The sequence below is a fragment of the Myxine glutinosa genome, chromosome 8, assembly GCF_964187855.1.
Source record: "Myxine glutinosa chromosome 8, kmMyxGlut1.1, whole genome shotgun sequence".
NCBI lineage: Eukaryota > Metazoa > Chordata > Myxini > Myxiniformes > Myxinidae > Myxine > Myxine glutinosa.
Window position 1 is genome coordinate 151,929,581 of NC_136268.1, and position 18,891 is coordinate 151,948,471.

Sequence of the window (18,891 nt, forward strand, 5' to 3'; positions counted from 1 at the left end):
ATGCACATCATGCTGCGCGACCTCACCTTCCTTTTCGTCTACTTGGACGACATTCTCGTCGCCAGCACTTCCCAGGCGGAGCACCTCATCCACCTGCGCATGCTTTTTGAGTGCCTCAGCCAGCACGGCCTCATCATCAACCCGGCGAATTGCCAGTTTGGCGTAACGGCTGGGGCACCGCATCACGAAGCACAGGGCCGTTCCGCTGCCGACCAAGGTGGAGGCAGTCACAAGTTTCCCGCACCGCCACTCCATCGAGGCCCTACAAGAATTTTTGGGAATGGTAAATTTTTACCACCGGTTCGTGCCTCGCGCCGCCCAACTCATGCGCCCCCTGTACGAAGCCCTCTGGGGCAAGCCGGCCAAGCACGACGTCGCCTGGACCAAAGAGATAGACGAGGCATTCACGGGCGCTAAGCTGGCCCTCGCCAACGTGACCATGCTGGCGCACCCGGCGCTCGACGCACCCATCGCTCTCACCACGGACGCTTCCGACTACGCAGTGGGCGCCGTGCATGAACAGTGGGTGAACGGGGCTTGGCAACTACTGGCCTTCTTCAGCCGACAGCTTCGCCCTAAAGAGCGCAAGTATAGCGCTTTCGACCGCGAGCTCCTCGGCCTTTACCTGGCCGTTCGCCACTTCCGCCATCTTTTAGAGGGCCGCCCGTTCACGGCGTTTGTGGACCACACGAGTTTCATCCGCTTTGACATCCTCAACGGCAGACACGGTGATGACTTCTAACGGTTACCTCAGAAGCAGATGATTGTCCTGAAATGAGAGAAAAAGAAAACAAAAATAGGTTCATCAAAGGGCATCTGAAATGAGCTTAACAATATAAATACAAATTGCATTTGGTCACGAAAGTGCAGCTTCAGAGATTTCTTGACCACTGAACCAAAACCTAGGCCTGAATATCTAACAATACTCTGATGCATTACATAATACGACGTGAATAAAAATGGTCCCTAGATGGTGGCCATCTTGTGATGCCACACATTAACCAATATTCTACGTTTTCATTTGATCATTGACCCAGAAAATTGGCATCAGCGTTAAAAAAATAATTACTTTCATAGACGCTTTAAATCACAGAAGAATGCCAACCTGGTAAGAGTATTTATGTGCTTTCCCAGTTTGCATGATACTATGCAAAATTAATATTTTCATATGGCCGCCACATACTGCTTAATATTTTATGTTACCATTGGATTCCTAGACCCTAAAAATGTAGGTGTAGGCACTGCAACCATTTAGATAGCTGTTCTAATTATGGAGATATTCATCAAAACAGGTCTGTTATGGCGGCCATCTTGGATTTCAAGATGGCTGCCATATACTATTGAATATTTTATGTTGCCATTGGATTCCTAGACCCTAAAAATGTAGGTATAGGCACTTCAACCATTTTGATATCTGTTCTAATTATGGAGATATTCATCAAAATAGGTCTTGTATGACGGCCATCTTGGATTTCAAGATGGCCGCCATATGGGGTGAAATTGGGGATGCCCCCTGGACTAAAAATCTTTCTTTTCGGGTATTCTAGCCATGTGCCAAGTTTCATGTTTTTAAGGGAAAAGGCACAATCGATCCGAATTTTCTAGCTAAGCCACCCAGCTACAGTAGAATAGACACAATATTGAAGGAGCTCGGGCTCCCACGTCGATCGGAAGAATGGACGTGACAAAAAGCTGGAATTCGTCCGAGTTGCTTTATTCAAACAAAACACTCAGGTACTCTGAAAAGCCCGTTTATCGGGCAGCAATATATATACACACATTATCCCGGAGCGTTTGCCCAGGAAAGGCGAGAGGGGGCGTGGCCGAGCGTCCTGGCTGCGGCCTGGCAAGTTGAGGGCGAGCCTGCCCGGGCATGCCCGGGCATGTCCGGGCGTCCCGACCGAGGCCTGGCAAGTTGAGCGCGGGCCTGCCCGGGCGTCCTGGACGAGCCCGGCATGGTGATCGCTCCGCGTCCTTGATAGGTGCAAGGCGATTGTGAAAACCCAGCGGTAGCCACCACACGTCCCCCCAGAATCGACTTGCACCGGCAGGGTCAATTTGAGGGGGGTCCTGATGACCCTGCCGAAGCGATCCCTGGCGGGTCGTGGGGGGGGGGTCCGGTGTGGTGGTGGGCGGTCGAGTGGGGGGCACCGTGGACGGGGGGCGGCCTCGCCGTGGTGGAAGGTCCACCCGTGGTGGTTGGTCGACGTCCACATGCGCCGGCTTGAGGTGGTCCACCGCAATCCGGTCCGACCTGCCGCCGATGTCGATGACGAACGACTTGTCGTCCCATCGCAGGACCCGGAAGGGCCCATCGTATGGCGGCCGGAGTGGCCCCCGATGTGCGTCGTGATGCACAAAAACATACTCCGCTGTGCAAAGTGCTGGGGGGACGTAGGACTGGGGGTCACCGTGGTGGGATGTTGGCACGGGGGCAAACCGTCGGGCGGCCTCCTGGAGGTCCGAGCGCTGGTGAGCTGCGGACCAGGGACTGGTAGCGTCGGGCACGAATTCGCCCGGGATGCGTAGCGCCTGGCCGTAGACAAGCTCGGCGGTGGATGCCTGGAGGTCCTCCTTGGGGGCCGTGCGGAGGCCCAAAAGGACCCACGGCAGCCGGTCGGCCCAACCGCCGTCTTGAAGGCCGGCCATGAGCGCGGCTTTCATGGAGCGGTGGAATCGCTCGCACAACCCATTTGCTTGGGGGTGGTAGGCCGTAGTACGGTGGAGCTTGACCCCCAGGTTGCCGGCGACCGCGCCCCACAGCTCGGAGGTGAACTGTGGTCCGCGGTCTGACGATATGTCTGCCGGTGCGCCGAAGCGGGCGACCCAGGTGGCGATGAAAGCCTGCGCCATGTCGGCGGTGGTGGTGGAGACGAGGGGAACAGCCTCCGGCCACCTGGTGGTCCTGTCCACCATGGTGAGCAGGTGTGTGAACCCCCGTGACGGGGAGAGGGGGCCCACCAGATCCACGTTGACGTGGTCGAAACGTCGTTCGGACACGGTGAAAGGTGCCAGCGGGGCCTGGGTGTGTCGGTGGACCTTGGCCCGTTGGCAGGCTGTGCAGGTGCTGGTCCAATCGCGGACGTCCCGACGAAGGCCGTGCCAGACGAATCGCGCCGACACCAGCTTCTGGGAAGCTTTCCGGCCCGGGTGGGAAAGGCCGTGGAGGGAGGCGAAGACACGGCGTTGCCAGGTGACGGGCACGATGGGGCGAGGCTGGCCTTGGGAGACGTCGCAGAGCAGGACAGTGTCCGCGAAGGGGATGTCGGCCAGGCGGAGGCCCGTGTCCGCCGCCCGGAGGGCTTGCACCATGGTGTCGGTGGTTTGGTCCGCCGCCATAAGCGCGAAGTCCACGCCCAGGTGGACCACGTTCGCGCTGGCCCGGGAAAGACAGTCGGCCACGGCGTTGTTTTTGCCGGCGACGTGCCGGATGTCCATGGTAAACTCCGACACGGCGGAGAGGTGGCGCTGTTGTCGGGCCGACCACGGCTCCGTGACCTTGGCCATTGCGTAAACCAACGGCTTGTGGTCGACGAACGCCGTGAAAGGTCGGCCCTCCAGGAGGTGGCGGAAATGGCGGACAGCCAGGTGTAGACCGAGGAGCTCACGGTCAAACGTGCTGTATTTGAGCTCGTTCGGCCGGAGCTGCCGGCTGAAAAAAGCGAGTGGCTGCCAAACCCCGTTCACCCATTGCTCATGTATGGCGCCCACCGCGTAGTCGGAGGCATCCGTGGTGATGGCGATGGGAGCGTTGAGCACCGGGTGAGCAAGCAGTGTTGCGTCAGCGAGGGCCTGCTTTGAGCTTTGGAAGGCCGCGTCCATTGCTGCGGACCAGGCGATGTCGTGCTTGGCCGGCTTGCCCCGGAGGGCTTCGTAGAGGGGCCGCATGAGTTGAGCAGCGCGGGGCACGAAGCGGTGATAAAAATTCACCATTCCCAGGAATTCCTGCAGGGCCTTTATGGTGCGGGGACGCGGGAACGTGGTGATGGCCTCGACCTTGGTTGGCAGCGGCACGGCCCCGTGCTTGGTGATGTGGTGGCCCAAAAAATCAACGGCCGTCGTGCCGAAGTGGCATTTGGCCGGGTTGACGATGAGGCCGTGCTCGCTGAGGTGCCCGAACAGTGTTCGGAGGTGGAGGAGGTGCTCGGCCCGGGACGTGCTGGCGACGAGGATGTCGTCCAGGTAAACGAAAAGGAACGGCAGGTCATGCAGCACACCGTCCATCAAGCGCTGGAACGCCTGAGCCGCGTTCTTGAGACCAAACGGCATCCGTAAGAATTCGAATAAGCCGAACGGCGTGATGACTGCCGTTTTAGGGACGTCGGCTGCCCTGACAGGTACCTGGTGATATCCCCGTATGAGATCAATTTTCGAAAAAATGACCCGTCCCGCCAGACGGGCGGAGAAGTCTTGGATGTGCAGGATCGGATACCTGTCGGGGGTGGTAGCATCATTAAGGCGGCGGTAGTCGCCACATGGGCGCCAGCCGCCCCCTGGCTTTGGGACGATGTGTAGTGGCGAAGCCCACGCGCTATCGGAGCGCCGCATGATGCCGAGGTGTTCTAAAGCGTCGAACTCGGCTTTGGCCACGGCGAGCTTGGCTGGGTCGAGGCGGCAGGCTCTGGCGTAGACCGGCAGGCCCGTGGTTGGTATGTGGTGCTCGATCCCATGCCGTACTGCGACGGCCGAAAACGTCGGCCGCGTGAGGGCCAGGAACTCCGTGAGCAGACGAGCAAACTCGTTCGCCGCCGGGAGGGCGTATGCCAGCTCGGTCGGCGCAGAGCTGCTCAATGTGCATACCAGGGAGCTGAAGGTCTCGGCGTTGATTAAACGACGCCGTTGGACGTCCACCAGCAGTCCGTGTGCGCAGAGGAAGTCGGCGCCTAGCAGAGCCATGGGCACGTTTGCGGTTACAAACGTCCAAGCAAATCGTTGGCCGCCGAAGCAGAGGGTGACGTTGCGCGGGCCGAAGGTGCGGATGGCCGATCCGTTGGCCGCAACCAAGGAGGGGCCGCAAACCGCGGACTGCCTGTCCTGGTCAGAGGCGGGTATGACGCTCAGTTGGGCGCCGGTGTCGCACAGGAAGCGCCGTCCGGACAATTTATCCATGATGAACAGTAAGTTGCCCGTGTGGCCGGCGCTCATGGCTGGTAATGAACGCCGGCCCGGCCGTTTCCCGGCCTGCCGATGGTGCATGGGGGTCAGCATGTCTGGGCCTTCTGTACGAACCTGGCATGATAGTAACACCACGCTTGGTCAGGTGGAGGCCCCGGTCGTCGTGCTGGAGGTGGTCGGCTCGGTGTAGCGGCCGCCAATTGCGTCGGCAGTTCGGTCGTCGACCGTGCCGGGTGCTCGGGAGCCATGGGTGTTGCGTCGGACGGCGGTGGGCCCCAGGTCGCTGCTGCGATGCGCTGGCCTGCGGCGGAGATCTTGTCGGCTTCCCTGGCAAGGGCACGGGGATCCGTGATCGTCGTGCTTGCCAGGCGAGGCAGCTGACGGAGGAACAGCTCCCGGAACAGGAATGCCGGAGAGTGCTCGCCGAGCAGCGAAGGCATGTAGTCCATTCGCTCGGAAGGGCGCGTGTCGCCGAGCTCGGGCAGGTCGAGCAGGTGCCGTGCGCGTTCCGCCGATGGGAGGGCGAAAGCGTCGAGGAGAAGCTTTTTAATCACGCCGTATTTGTCAGCGGCTGGCGGGCTCTCGAGGAGGCTCAGGGCGCGGGCCGCGGTGGCTGAACCGAGTGCTGCTACCACATGGTGGAAGCGGGTGTCGTCGGCCGTGATGCCTCACAGGGCGAACAGGGAGTCCGCCTGTGCGAACCAAACCGCCGCGTGAGCCTCCCAGAAGGTAGGCAGTTTAAGGGCCACTGCCGTGTCCATGTCGGTAGGTCACCAATGAAGGAGCTCGGGCTCCCACGTCGATCGGAAGAATGGACGCGACAAAAAGCTGGAATTCGTCCGAGTTGCTTTATTCAAACAAAACACTCAGGTACTCTGAAAAGCCCGTTTATCGGGCAGCAATATATATACACTCATTATCCCGGAGCGTTTGCCCAGGAAAGGCGAGAGGGGGCGTGGCCGAGCATCCTGGCTGCGGCCTGGCAAGTTGAGGGCGAGCCTGCCCGGGCATGCCCGGGCATGCCCAGGCGTCCCGACCGAGGCCTGGCAAGTTCAGCGCAGGCCTGCCCGGGTGTCCTGGACGAGCCCGGCATGGTGATTGCTCCGCGTCCTTGATAGGTGCAAGGCGATTGTGAAAACCCAGCGGTAGCCACTACAATATAATATATACAGCAGAATAGATACAGTAGATTATATACAGTAGAATAGATACAGCAGAATAGATACAGCAGAATATATACAGTAGAATATATACAGTAGAATAGATACAGTAGATTATATACAATAGAATAGATACAGCAGAATAGATACAGGAGAATAGATACAATATAATAGATACAGGAGAATAGACACAGGACAATAGATACAGTAGAATAGATACAGGAGAATATATACAGTAGAATATATACAGTAGAATGGATACAGTAGATAATATACAGTAGTGTGGGAGCTATGCTCGCACGATAAAACCGGACAAAATGGACGACGCCAGGAATGAAGTTTCACTGAGCTATTTATTTCCAGCTCACTCGAAAGAACTAAAAAGCACTGAATCTACCGATCGAACGGGCGGCAATTTATAAGTCCCGTTCAACACTCAAAAGCCACGCCTCTCAGGCGGGGCATGGTATGCAAATAGGTAAGCCACGCCTCTCAACGGGGCATGGTATGCAAGTCAAGCGTTCGCCCGGGAAAGGCAAGTCTGGACACGCCCGGGCGAGTCCGGACAACTAACCGCTCGCGGGTTGCGTCATCGGCCGGTGCAAGGTGATTGGGTATGCTTCCGGTAACCGCTACATGCGCCCCCCCAGAATTAACTTGCACCGGGAGAGTCAGTTTGACAGGGGTCTTCATGATCCGGCCGAAACAACCACTGGTGATTCGTGTGGGGGTGGTAGGTGGCGTGGCGGTGGATGGTCGGGTGGGGGGCTTGGTTGACGGGGACGGCCCCGCCGTGGAAGAAGGGCCAACCGTGGAGGTTGGTCGAGGTCCAAATGGGCCGGTTTGAGGCGGTCCACGGAGATGTGGTCTGGTTTGCCGCCGATATCCACGATGAACGACTTGTCGTCCCTCTTCAGGACCCGGAAAGGTCCATCGTACGGCAGCCGGAGCGGTCCACGGTGTGCGTCGTTATGGATAAAAACGTACTCCGCAGTGCGAAGTGCTGGGGGGATGTGGGGTTGGGGGCAGCCATGATGGGACGTGGGCACGGGGGCGAATCTCCTGGCGGCCTCTTGGAGGACCGAGCATTGGCGAGCCGCGGAGCAGGGGCCGGTGGCGTCAGGGATGAACTCGCCCGGCACGCGCAGTGGCTAGCCGTGGACCAGCTCGGCGGTTGAAGCCTGGAGGTCCTCTTTAGGCGCCGTTTGGAGGCCCAATAGGACCCACGGGAGCCTGTCGGCCCAACCGTCGTCCTGGAGGCTGGCCCTGAGAGCGGCCTTCATCGAGCGGTAGAACCGCTCGCACAAGCCGTTGGCTTGGGTGTGGTAGGCCGTGGTGCGGTGAAGCTTGACCGCCAAGGCCTGGGCAAACGCGCCCCAAAGCTCGGAGGTGAATTGCGGGCCTCTGTTGGAGGAGATGTCCGAGGGGGCGCCAAAACGAGCAATCCAAGTGCCAATGAAGGCCTGCGCCACGTCGGCGGATGTTGTTGATGCCAGCGGGATGGCCTCCGACCACCTGGTGGTCCTGTCCACCATCGTGAGGGGGTGGGTGAAGCCCCGCGAGGAGGGAAGGGGTCCCACCAGGTCCACATTGACGTGGTCGAAGCACCGCGCGGGCACGTCGAATGGGGCCAATGGGGCCTGGGTGTGCCTGTGGACCTTCGAGCGCTGGCAGGCGACACAGGCGTTGGCCCAGTCGCGGACGTCTTTACGGAGCCCGTGCCAGATGAACTTCGCTGCCACGAGCATCTGCGATGCCTTCCGGCCCGGGTGGGAAAGGCCGTGGAGAGCGTCAAAAATGTGCCGCTGCCATCCGGTGGGCACAATGGGGCGAGGTTGGCTGAGGGAAACGTCACACAGGAGAACTGTGCCTGTGTCCTCGAAGGGGACGTCGGCCAACCGCAGGCCTGTGTCCGCTGTCTGGAGGGCTTGCACCATGCGGTCGGCCACCATGCGGGCGAAATCCACACCCAGGTGGACGGCGTTCGCGCTGGACCGGGAGAGGCAATCGGCCACAGCGTTGTCCTTGCCCGCGATGTGCCGGATGTCCGTCATAAATTCGGACACGGCGGAGAGGTGGCGCTGCTGGCGGGCCAACCACGGCTCCATAACCTTTGCCATGGCGAAGACCAGGGGTTTGTGGTCCACAAACGCCATGAACGGGCGGCCCTCTAAAATATGGCAGAAGTGGCGAACGGCCAGGTAAAGGCCGAGGAGCTCACGGTCGAAAGCGCTATACTTGCACTCGTTAGGGCGAAGCTGCCGGCTGAAGAAGGCCAGCGGTTGCCAAGCCCCGTTCACCCACTGTTCATGCATGGCGCCCACTGCGTAGTCGGAAGCGTCCGTGGTGAGGGTGATGGGTGCGTCGAGTGCCGGGTGCGCTAGCATGGTCGCATTGGCGAGGGCCAGCTTAGCGCCCATGAATGCCTCGTCCATCTCTTAGGTCCAGGCGACGTGCTTGGCCGGCTTGCCCCGGAGGGCTTTGTACAGGGGGCGCATGAGTTGGGCGGCGCGAGGCACGAACCGGTGGTAGAAATTTACCATCCCCAAAAATTCCTGCAGGGCCTTGATGGAGCGGGGGTGCGGGAAACTTGTAACTGCCTCCACCTTGGTAGGCAGCGGGACGGCACCGCGCTTCCTGATGCGGTTGACGGCCGTTACGCCAAACTGGCATTTCGCCAGGTTGATGATGAGGCCGTGCTGGCCGAGGCGCTCAAGAAGCGTGCGCACGTGGATGAGGTGCTCCGCCAGGGAAGTGCTGGCGATGAGAATGTCTTCCAGGTAGACGAAAAGACAGGTGAGGTTGCGCAGCACGCTGTGCATCAGCCGCTGGAAGGCCTGGGCCGCGTTCTTAAAGCCGAATGGGATGCGAAGGAACTCGAAGAGGCCAAAAGGTGTAATTACCGCCGTCTTCGGCACGTCGACCGGCCGGACGGGTACCTGGTGGAAGCCCCGAATGAGGTCGACCTTGGAAAAGATCACCCGCCCCGCCAAACAGGCGGAAAAGTCCTGTATATGTGGTATCGGGTACCGGTCGGGGGTGGTGGCGTCGTTGAGGCAGTGGTAATCGCCGCATGGTCGCCATCCGCCACCCGGTTTGGGCACGATGTGCAGGGGCGAGGCCCAAGCGCTATTCGAGCACCGCACAATGCCCAATCGCTCCAGCGCATCGAATTCCGCCTTCGCCACGGTGAGTTTGGCCAGGTCGAGGTGACGAGCCCTGGCGTAGACCGGTGGACCTGTGGTCGGGATGTGGTGTTCGACGCCGTGCTTGACGGCGACGGCCGAAAACGTCGGCTGAGTGAGGGCGGGAAACTCGGCGAGTAGGCGGGTGAAATCGTCCGTGGCCGGGAGCGCGCAGGCTAGCTTGGTCGGAGCGGAGCCGCTCAATGAGCAAGCGAGCGAGCTGAAGGTCTCCGCGTTGATGAGCCGATGCCATTTGACGGCGACCAAAAGCCCATGCGCGCAAAGAAAATCTGCACCCAGCAAGGCCATGGGCACGTTCGCCGTGATGAAGTCCCACCTGAAGCGCTGGCCCCCGAAGAAGAATGTGACGCTGCGCAACCCGAAGGTGCGGATGGAGGAGCCGTTTGCGGCGACCAAGGCGGGGCCGCAAAGCGCGGCCTGTTTGTCCTCCACCGAGGCGGGTATCACGCTCAGCTGAGCGCCGGTGTCGCACAAAAAACGCCACCCGGACGCTGTGTCCGTAATAAACAGAAGGCTGCCTGAATGGCCGACGCTCATGGCAGGCAGCGAGCGCCGGCCTAGTCGTTTCCCGACCTGCCGAAAGTGCACGGTGGGCGGCACGTTCTGGCCTTCTGCCCGAACCTGGCGTGGTAGTAGCACATGGTCCGCTCTGGTGGAGTCTCCGGCGGTTGCGTCGGGTTCAGTCGACGGGGCGTCGCTGCGACCGCTGCCGCCAGTGGCGCTAACTCGGCCGGTGGTGGCGCCGGTCGTGGCGCGGGCATTGCCTCGGTCGGCCCAGGGTTCCAGGCGGCCGCGTCGACGTGTCGCCTGGCCGAGAAAAATTTATCGGCCTCCTTGGCCAGGGCGTGAGGGCGAATTAGCCAAAGCTAATCGTACCTGCCCGGGTAGCTGCTGGAGGAACAGCTCGCGGAAGAGGAAATCTGGGCTGTGGTCGCCGAGTAGAGCAAGCATGTGGTCCATGCGTTCGGATGGACGGGCCTCACCCAGGTCCGGGAGGTCGAGCAGCTGTCGCGCGCGTTTGGTCTCCATGAGCCCAAACACACCGAGGAGTAGGCCTTTGAGCTTGCCGTATTTGTCAGCGTTCGGCGGGTTCTGGAGGAAGTTCAGGACCCGGGCAGCGTTGGAGGCGGTGAGCGCGGAGACCACATGGTGGTAGCTCGTCGAGCCCTCTGTAATGTTCTGCAGGGCGAAGAGAGAATCCGCCTGGGCGAACCAGACGGCCGCGTGTGCTTCCCAAAAGCCAGGAAGCTTCAAAGCTGCAGATGACTCCATCGCCGTGTTCTTGAAAAGGGGTCACCAATTGTGGGAGCGATGCTTGCACGATAAAACCGGACAAAATGGACGACGCCAGGAATGAAGTTTCACTGAGCTATTTATTTCCAGCTCACTCGAAAGAACTAAAAAGCACTGAATCTACCGATCGAACGGGCGGCAATTTATAAGTCCCGTTCAACACACAAAAGCCACGCCTCTCAGGCGGGGCATGGTATGCAAATAGGTAAGCCACGCCTCTCAACGGGGCGTGGTATGCAAGTCAAGCGTTCGCCAGGAAAGGCAAGTCTGGACACGCCCGGGCGAGTCCGGACAAGTAACCGCTCGCCGGGTGCGTCATCGGCCGGTGCAAGGTGATTGTGTATGCTTCCGGTAACCGCTACAGTAGAATAGATACAGCAGAATAGATACAGTAGAATAGATACAATATAATAGATGCAGTAGAATAGATACAGTAGAATAGATACAGGAGAATAGATACAATATAATAGATGCATTAGAATAGATCCAGGAGAATATATACAGCAGAATATATACAGTAGAATATATACAGTGGATTATATACAGTAGAATAAATACAGTGCATATAGAAAGTCCACACCCCCTTTCAAAATTTACACCTTTTGTCACCTTATAGCCCAGAATTAAATTGCATTAAATCAGACTTTTTGTCCCCCGTCGTACCGCGTAGCGAAAGGGGGACTATGGTTTTCCCCTCCGTCCGTGTGTCCGTCCGTCCGTCCGTCCATCTATGCATGTGGGCGTGCGTAAACGAAGGACCGCATTTGAATTTGGTGTGTGGGTGTAACCCACGTCAAAATCCAAGATGGCCGCCGCCATGTACGTCTGATGCCATGTATGTCTGAACATTGTGAGCGAAATATCTTGAAAAATAAGCGAAGTACCAACTTCTAATCTGGTGTGTGGGTGTATCTAAGCACAATGAAGAAGGCTATTGAAAATTGGGTCGCCACGTCAAAATCCAAGATGGCCGCCACCATATATATGTCTGAACCTTGTGAGCGAAATATCTTGAAAAATAAGCGAAGTACCAACTTATAATCTGGTGTGTGGGTGTACCTAGGCATAAGGAAGAATCCTATTGAAAATTGGGTCGCCACATAAAAATCCAAGATGGCCGCCGCCATGTATGTCTGAACCTTGTGAGCTGAATATCTTGAAAAATAAGCGACGTACCAACTTCTAATCTGGTGTGTGGGTGTATCTTGGCACAAGAAAGAAAGCTATTGAAAATTGCGTCACCACGTCAAAATTCAAGATGGCCGCCACCATATATATATGTCTGAACCTTGTGACCGAAATATCTTGAAAAATAAGCGAAGTACCAACTTCTAATCTGGTGTGTGGGTGTATCTAGGCATAAGGAAGAACACTATTGAAAATTGGGTCGCCACGTCAAAATCTAAGACAGCCGCCACCATATATATGTCTGAAACTTGTGAGCGAAATATCTTGAAAAATAAACGAACTACTAACTTCTAATCTGGTGTGTGGGTGTATCTACGCATAAGGAAGAACGCTATTGAAAATTGGGTCGCCACGTCAGAATCCAAGATGGCCGCCGCCATGTATGTCTGAACCTTGTGAGCGGAATATCTTGAAAAATAAGCGACGTACCAACTTTTAATCTGGTGTGTGGGTGTATCTAGGCACAAGGAAGAAAGCTGTTGGAAATTGGGTCGCCACGTCAAAATTCAAGATGGCCGCCATCATATATATATGTCTGAACCTTGCGAGCGAAATATCTTGAAAAATAAGCGAAGTACCAACTTCTAATCTGGTGTGTGGGTGTATCTAGGCATAAGGAAGAACACTATTGAAAATTGGGTCGCCACGTCAAAAGCCAAGATGGCCGCCACCATATATATGTCTGAACCTTGTGAGCGAAATATCTTGAAAAATAAACGAACTACTAACTTCTAATCTGGTGTGTGGGTGTATCTAGGCATAAGAAAGAACACTATTGAAAATTGGGTCGCCACGTCAAAATCCAAGATGGCCGCCTCCATGTATGTCTGAACCTTGTGAGCGAAATATCATATCATAGCATGCTTTCTGCATCTTCCACTTTGTCCACTCACATGACTTCCCTGACGGGGGACCTAGGCGTAACGCTTGTTCCACCTTTACTTACACATCGTAACCCAAAACTTCCAAGTGAAAAACAAATTCTACAAATTTCAGAAATCTTAATTAAAAATACAAAACTAGAATATCTTGGTTGGATAAGTGTCCAACCCCCTTATAATAGCAATTGTAAATTTGCTCAGGTGTAACCAATCACCTTCAAAATCACATACCAAGTTAATTGGCCTCCACCTGTGTTAAATTGAAGTGATTCTGATTATTTCAGAAAAATATCACCTGTTCCTGTAGGTTTCTTCTGATGGGTAGTTCATTTCACAGCAAAGACTCAACCATTGTTGTAATTGCCATTGTTGTAATTGTCATTGTTGTAATTGCTCATGCTATTGCACTTATGACAAATAATCAATGTGATTGTATGAACAACGGTACCCGCCCTATGGGCGGGGCTTCAATTGGGAGGCCCAAATGAAAAGGCTAAATATCAGAAATTGAAGGCTTTTTTTCTTTTAAACGATTTATATAAACATCCGTTAAATCTCGATCGGTGCAGCCGTTTGTGCGGCACCCGGGAAAATAACGTCATGCGGGAGCAAGTATCAGCAGGATGTGGCAGTGTGGGAGTCCACGTTTCTGATCCTCCTTCATGCCGAACTAGCCCACCACTTCTCCAAGCATTCCTCTCTTCAGATCCGCCATGACAGATTTAAGCTTGATACTGAAGACGCGTGCAGTTAGTCCTCCCGATGTCGTATGTACTCCCGATACGTGTTTCCTTCATTGTAAAAACTTCCAAATCAACAGTTAAAAGGATTTTGAGCCGATAGCTGTTACGGCCTTGGCAAGATCGATGGAGACAGCGATCTGTTAGCGTATTCACCACCAAAATGGCTATATGGAATTCTCTCATGTGGAGATTAAACTAATCGTGTTCACAATCGCTATGTCGTATGTACTCCCGATACATTTTTCCTTCAGTTGAAATGGGTTAGAATTCTCTCAAGCAGGGATTCAACCCATGTCCTTATGAAAAGGTCTTTGTCCAAGGTCACCGAGTTCGATCGGTGCAGCCATTTGTGCAGCACCCGGGAAATCAACATCGTCACAATGAGAACAATGAACGTTATGCGAACGCGAATGTTATGCGGGAGTCCAAACCTGAGAATGCTGGAGACCAAAGCTGAAATTGGGAAAACTAAATAGCCTATTTTACTCCTGGAGATTCCAGGATTATCCACCAAAATATCGTTGAGATCGGTTCAGCAGTTTTTACGGTACCTTCGAACAGACAGACAGACAGACAGACGGACAGACATTTGGTGAATTATAGTAAGATTTGTAAATTATTATCATTATGCACAATTCAGCCGTGTCTACCTGTATATCTTACATCTTCTATTTCTGTGGTTTTTCAGTGCCTTTGTTTTTGCTACCTAGGTGCCGCTGTGAACCTCACCCTCGTGACTCCTGAAAAAGCCATTAAGCTGGCAGCAAATGACTTCTTCCGTGAGCTTCTGTCGCAAGATGGGTAGGGCATACCAGGATTCAGTTTGTTAGAGATTTGTATCAATCGTTTCCAAATCTTCCAAAAGGCAACATGAAAATTATCTTTGTAAAAATGTGTTAAAATCATTGTTGTTGCTATAACAAAAAGAAATGGCATTTCCTGTCTTTGCTAATTCTTGAGTGGAAAGTGCTTTGTAGCATGGACTTTGTATGCTTTATGTTAAAACGAGTATAAAAGCCTGTCAAAATGACAGACGGTGCAGCCTCGTGAGCGTGCCAAAGTATGAAGCCTCGGCCTAGTGTCAGGTGTGTGCTTGTATCTTCTTTATTTATTAGACATCATACGGATGCAATTGAACACTCGTTTTACTCTGCGCAAGTTGCACATCACGTGCAGCAAAGTTCACCCACCTGTGCGTTGTATTTATTGTTATTTTAAAAAATGCTTCTGTACACCGCCCTTGAGGCTCGGTTTGCAAGCCACTGACTACAATTTGAAAAGAAGAGACATATTTACTCTTTTACGGAAAATGTTTTTCGAGTTTGTTTTACCCTCAAGAATATACCGTAGTGAACACACATTCGTGTTAAAACATTGGCCTTTAAAACCTACCCTTATGAAGGGGGACAGACATCTGTACAGACACACAAACTGACATTGTTGTCAAATCATCCTTATGGAGGGGGACAGACAAATACACACTTCGTTTTATGTAGGTACATTCCCTCATTCACTATAAATAAATAATTTCACTTTGTTTCCAGAGTCTCTTTTCCAAACTAAACTGCTTACCAACCAGCGACTTGTGGTGACATCACAGCATTCGGTCAATCATGATGGATTAACCTGTCATATGCAGTGCACATATAAGTGGGATTGTTTTGCAGTTTCAGCAAATAAATTAATGGCAATGGTAGGCATAGCTGTGGTAAGCCTAATGCACATCCTGCACAAGGTGGCAACATCACAACGCTGATTGTACCGCTGGCAGTTTTACCTGGCTCGCTGGTGGTGGGAAATCGTCTGTTTATGTTGGAACTCCAAGGTGACAAAGCTTAATGATCTTGAGGAAGGAAACACATTTGTTCTCTTCTCCAACAAAAACCCAGCAAATAAATACAAAATTCAAACTATGTGCTTTACCTTCAGGAAAACTGATACATACAATTTTTGATAGGCTAGAACATGTGATATGGTGCATGCAGATCAAGCAAAACAAATGATGGTTTGGAATCGCATTCTGTTAAATAAAAAGCTGATGCATTTATTTTTCTTCCACTTGTATCTTTCTCTTCACCTGGCCTTACCTATTTCATCAATTTATCCTCCAATACACTTAGAAAAAAGCTCACCCTATTTCGAGAGATGCTGTCTGGCTGTGGTGCCGGCACTTGCCAGGTGATAGTCACGAGCCCCATGGAAATGCTGAAGATTCAGTTACAGGATGCTGGACGCATAAGTGAGTTGTTTCATCACCATTTTATCCTCGCACCTTTGTTGCCTTTCTCCATCTTCGTTTTTACATCGCTTCTGCTTTCCTTTGCCCGGTCATCATCTGGGAATATAATTGAAAATTCAAATCAACCGTGTTAATTGTGGTGCCCGGTACCACCGGGTCTCCAACTTACACGGTCTCCAACTGCCGAGGTGCCCGGTACCACCGAGGAGACCCCCATATCCCTCTGACCTTAAATTTACTTCTCACTAGCCGCCCAACGACTGCCTTCGGACTTTTACACGGTCAACAAGAAGTATATCTGGGGCCACAGCATTGTGCAGAGGTTAAGACCAATGATTGGCTGATACAGACAACTGTGAAGGGGAGGCATAAAAACTCCTGCCTCCTCTTTCTTTTTTTTAATGTGTGTGACATTGAGAGATTAAAGTATGAATGACTATATATGATCGGTCAATCCAGCAGGATGTTGCTTGCTTTCTCCAGCGACTAACACGTTATTTTGTCTTGTTATATTATCTTTAATACGTAACATTGTGTTGCAATCTTTTGTTTATGTAGCTGCTCAAAGTAAGAAGATTACTGGACATGAGGCCAACGTTTTCCATTCCACTCAGCCTTCAGTTCAAGAACTTTCGAAACCCTCAAAGCCCTCAACCTCAGCAACCATGATCGCACTCCACCTCCTGCGTACAAAAGGCATTTCTGGTCTCTACAAGGGCCTTGGGGCCACTTTGCTGAGGTATGTATTGTGAAAGATAGTGCTTGGCGTTATCGCCTGTTTTTGAGAATTTGAAACTGCAATAGATAATTATTCTTCATTGCTTTAAATGTAATTTTGTTTATTTTTATTACATTACAAGTTTCCATGTTTGGTCATTTTCTATTTGTATTGTTGTATTATTTGTGTAAACAGTTTGTGCAGTTTGTTGTTACTTTTGCCACCGAAGGTGGACGGAGGTTATGTTTTCACCCTTTTTCTGTCTGTTACTTGGCAAACTATTTTTGCCAACTATGTTGTTCTGTTGCGTCTGTTTGTCACACGATTTTTTGTCACACGACTTCGCACGACGGAGGATGCCCAGTCGGCGACTGGCTTTGGAGGCCAGCTTGGAAATGTGGTTTTCCCAAGAAAGATCATGGCAGATAGTGAGACCCAAAAGCTTGAGTGACAGAACTTCTTGGAGAGGATTATTCAGAAAGTGGATGGGAGGGTTGTCCAGTCGGTCTTTTCGGAGAGACATCGTAAGAGTGTGAGATTTGTCAGGATTGAAAGACATGTTCCACTTGTTTGACCAGTCTGTGATTTTGTCCAGGTCTGCAGAGAGTGAGGAGGCTGAGAGTGTCTTGAGTGCAACAATGCAGAGAGTGTCCTATTATGTCACACACATTGCCATTATCCAAAGCTTTATTGATTAATGATTGATTATTAAGTTATTTAACGACCACTTTTATACATTAAGGCTAAATTGCGTCAATGAAGATGAGTATGAAATGTTTTTTCAAATTATATTCCCCATGGCTAGTCGATCATATGTATGAAGTTTTGCATCGATCTGTTAAGTGGTTCTAGAGAAGAGGATTTTTTAAACGTTTTTATTTTCAATCCAATATGGCCACAAGACCACGTGATCGATATGAGGTCAAAATTTAAATTATTCACTCACAACGGGACATAGATCAGATATATTAAGTTTCAAATTTTCCAGATAATAATTTAGATTTGACTAATTATGGCTGGAATACCACTTCACTGATGATGTCATAGTAATCACTCTATATATTCATGAGGAGATGATGACATATACCAAGTTTGAATTTTTTCTTCGAGAGGTTTCGGATATGTCCGATTTTTTTCCCTTTAATCCAATATGGCTGCCACACCATGCCACCTATGACATCTGTGTTATTAAAAATATTTTCCATGGGTATTCCTACAATGTTTAAAGTTTCACAACAATCAGACAAGCGTTTACAGAGAAAACATTTTTTAAAGTGAAAATATATAGAAGTGGATATACACACACAGACAGACATACACGGGCATTGCAATAACCTCACAACCCCTTCAGGGCAAGACTAATATGGAACTAAAATTGGAACGGATCAGCACCAAATGAACCCATTCCCAAGCACTTTCATTTTCCACGCTATTGTGAGGTTCCTCTTCTCCCTCACCTCCTCTCTTTCATTGTCAGTTTGTCAGTTGGTTTGTTCCATTTCTATTTCATCCCCATGTTTCCCCTTTCTCTTCTTGCGTTCCTTTTCCTACCCTTCCTCTTCTTTTGTTCTCCTTCCTCCCCTTCCTCATCATTCCCCTTCCTCATTTCTGTTTCATCACCATGTCCCCCCTTCCTCTTCGGTTTTTGTGCAGCTCTTTTACCCACATTTTCTTCTCCCCACCCCTTGATCTCACTCTCACTCTCATCTATACTCCACTCTTGGTGTTTTCCCCCTTTTTATTTTGCTCCATTCCCCAAGTCTTCCTCTATTTTGCCCCCACCCTGCTGTTGGAGTGTTTCCCCCTCTATCTATACGTCCTGATCCATTCTATATGTTCTAGCTCTTCCATGACCCTCGGCCATGTATACAAAAAAAATCTGACCATTAATTTACTTTACGTAAGTTCAAACTTGCACAATGGATCTCCTCAGAAGAACTAACAGCCATCCCATTTCAGAGAGAGTTCATAGAACACGATATCCCATACAGTGTTTAAGTATATACTTCAATTTTAATACAATAATGATTTTAAAGGTTGTTAAAACTATCCAGAAGTTTAGCGCTACTGAAGCAGTCTTATATATTACCCTTATACACTGTAATAAAACGAGAGTCGGTTGCAGTTTAGGATATGGAGGCTTTATTGATCACCATATCACGCAGCGTCAATCGGCATCGTACATAGCTATATCGGTGGCTTCTTCTTCACCCTGATACTGTATCCTCTCACGCTATACATCGATATATTGCATGATTCCTGGAAGTATTATGAAGGTGATTTGTGTTCTCCAGTGATCAAGTATATAATTCAATTTAAATAGAGGTTTATAAAAGTTTAAATGTGTA

General features: G+C 52.0%; 1 protein-coding gene across 3 annotated transcripts in view; it reads left to right on the top strand.

Moving 5' to 3' along the window:
• Positions 1–18,891, top strand: part of LOC137433024 (mitochondrial glutamate carrier 1) — a 125,140-nt gene that overhangs the window by 54,936 nt on the left and 51,313 nt on the right. For all 3 annotated transcript variants that reach the window (XR_013624424.1, XM_068125408.2, XM_068125409.2), the window contains 3 exons: positions 14,297–14,387; positions 15,707–15,825; positions 16,384–16,564. Coding sequence is in view for 2 of the 3 variants with exons in the window: in XM_068125408.2 (XP_067981509.1) it covers positions 14,297–14,387; positions 15,707–15,825; positions 16,384–16,564 (391 nt within the window). In the remaining variant the exon portion in view is untranslated. The remainder of the gene's footprint in view (positions 1–14,296; positions 14,388–15,706; positions 15,826–16,383; positions 16,565–18,891) is intronic.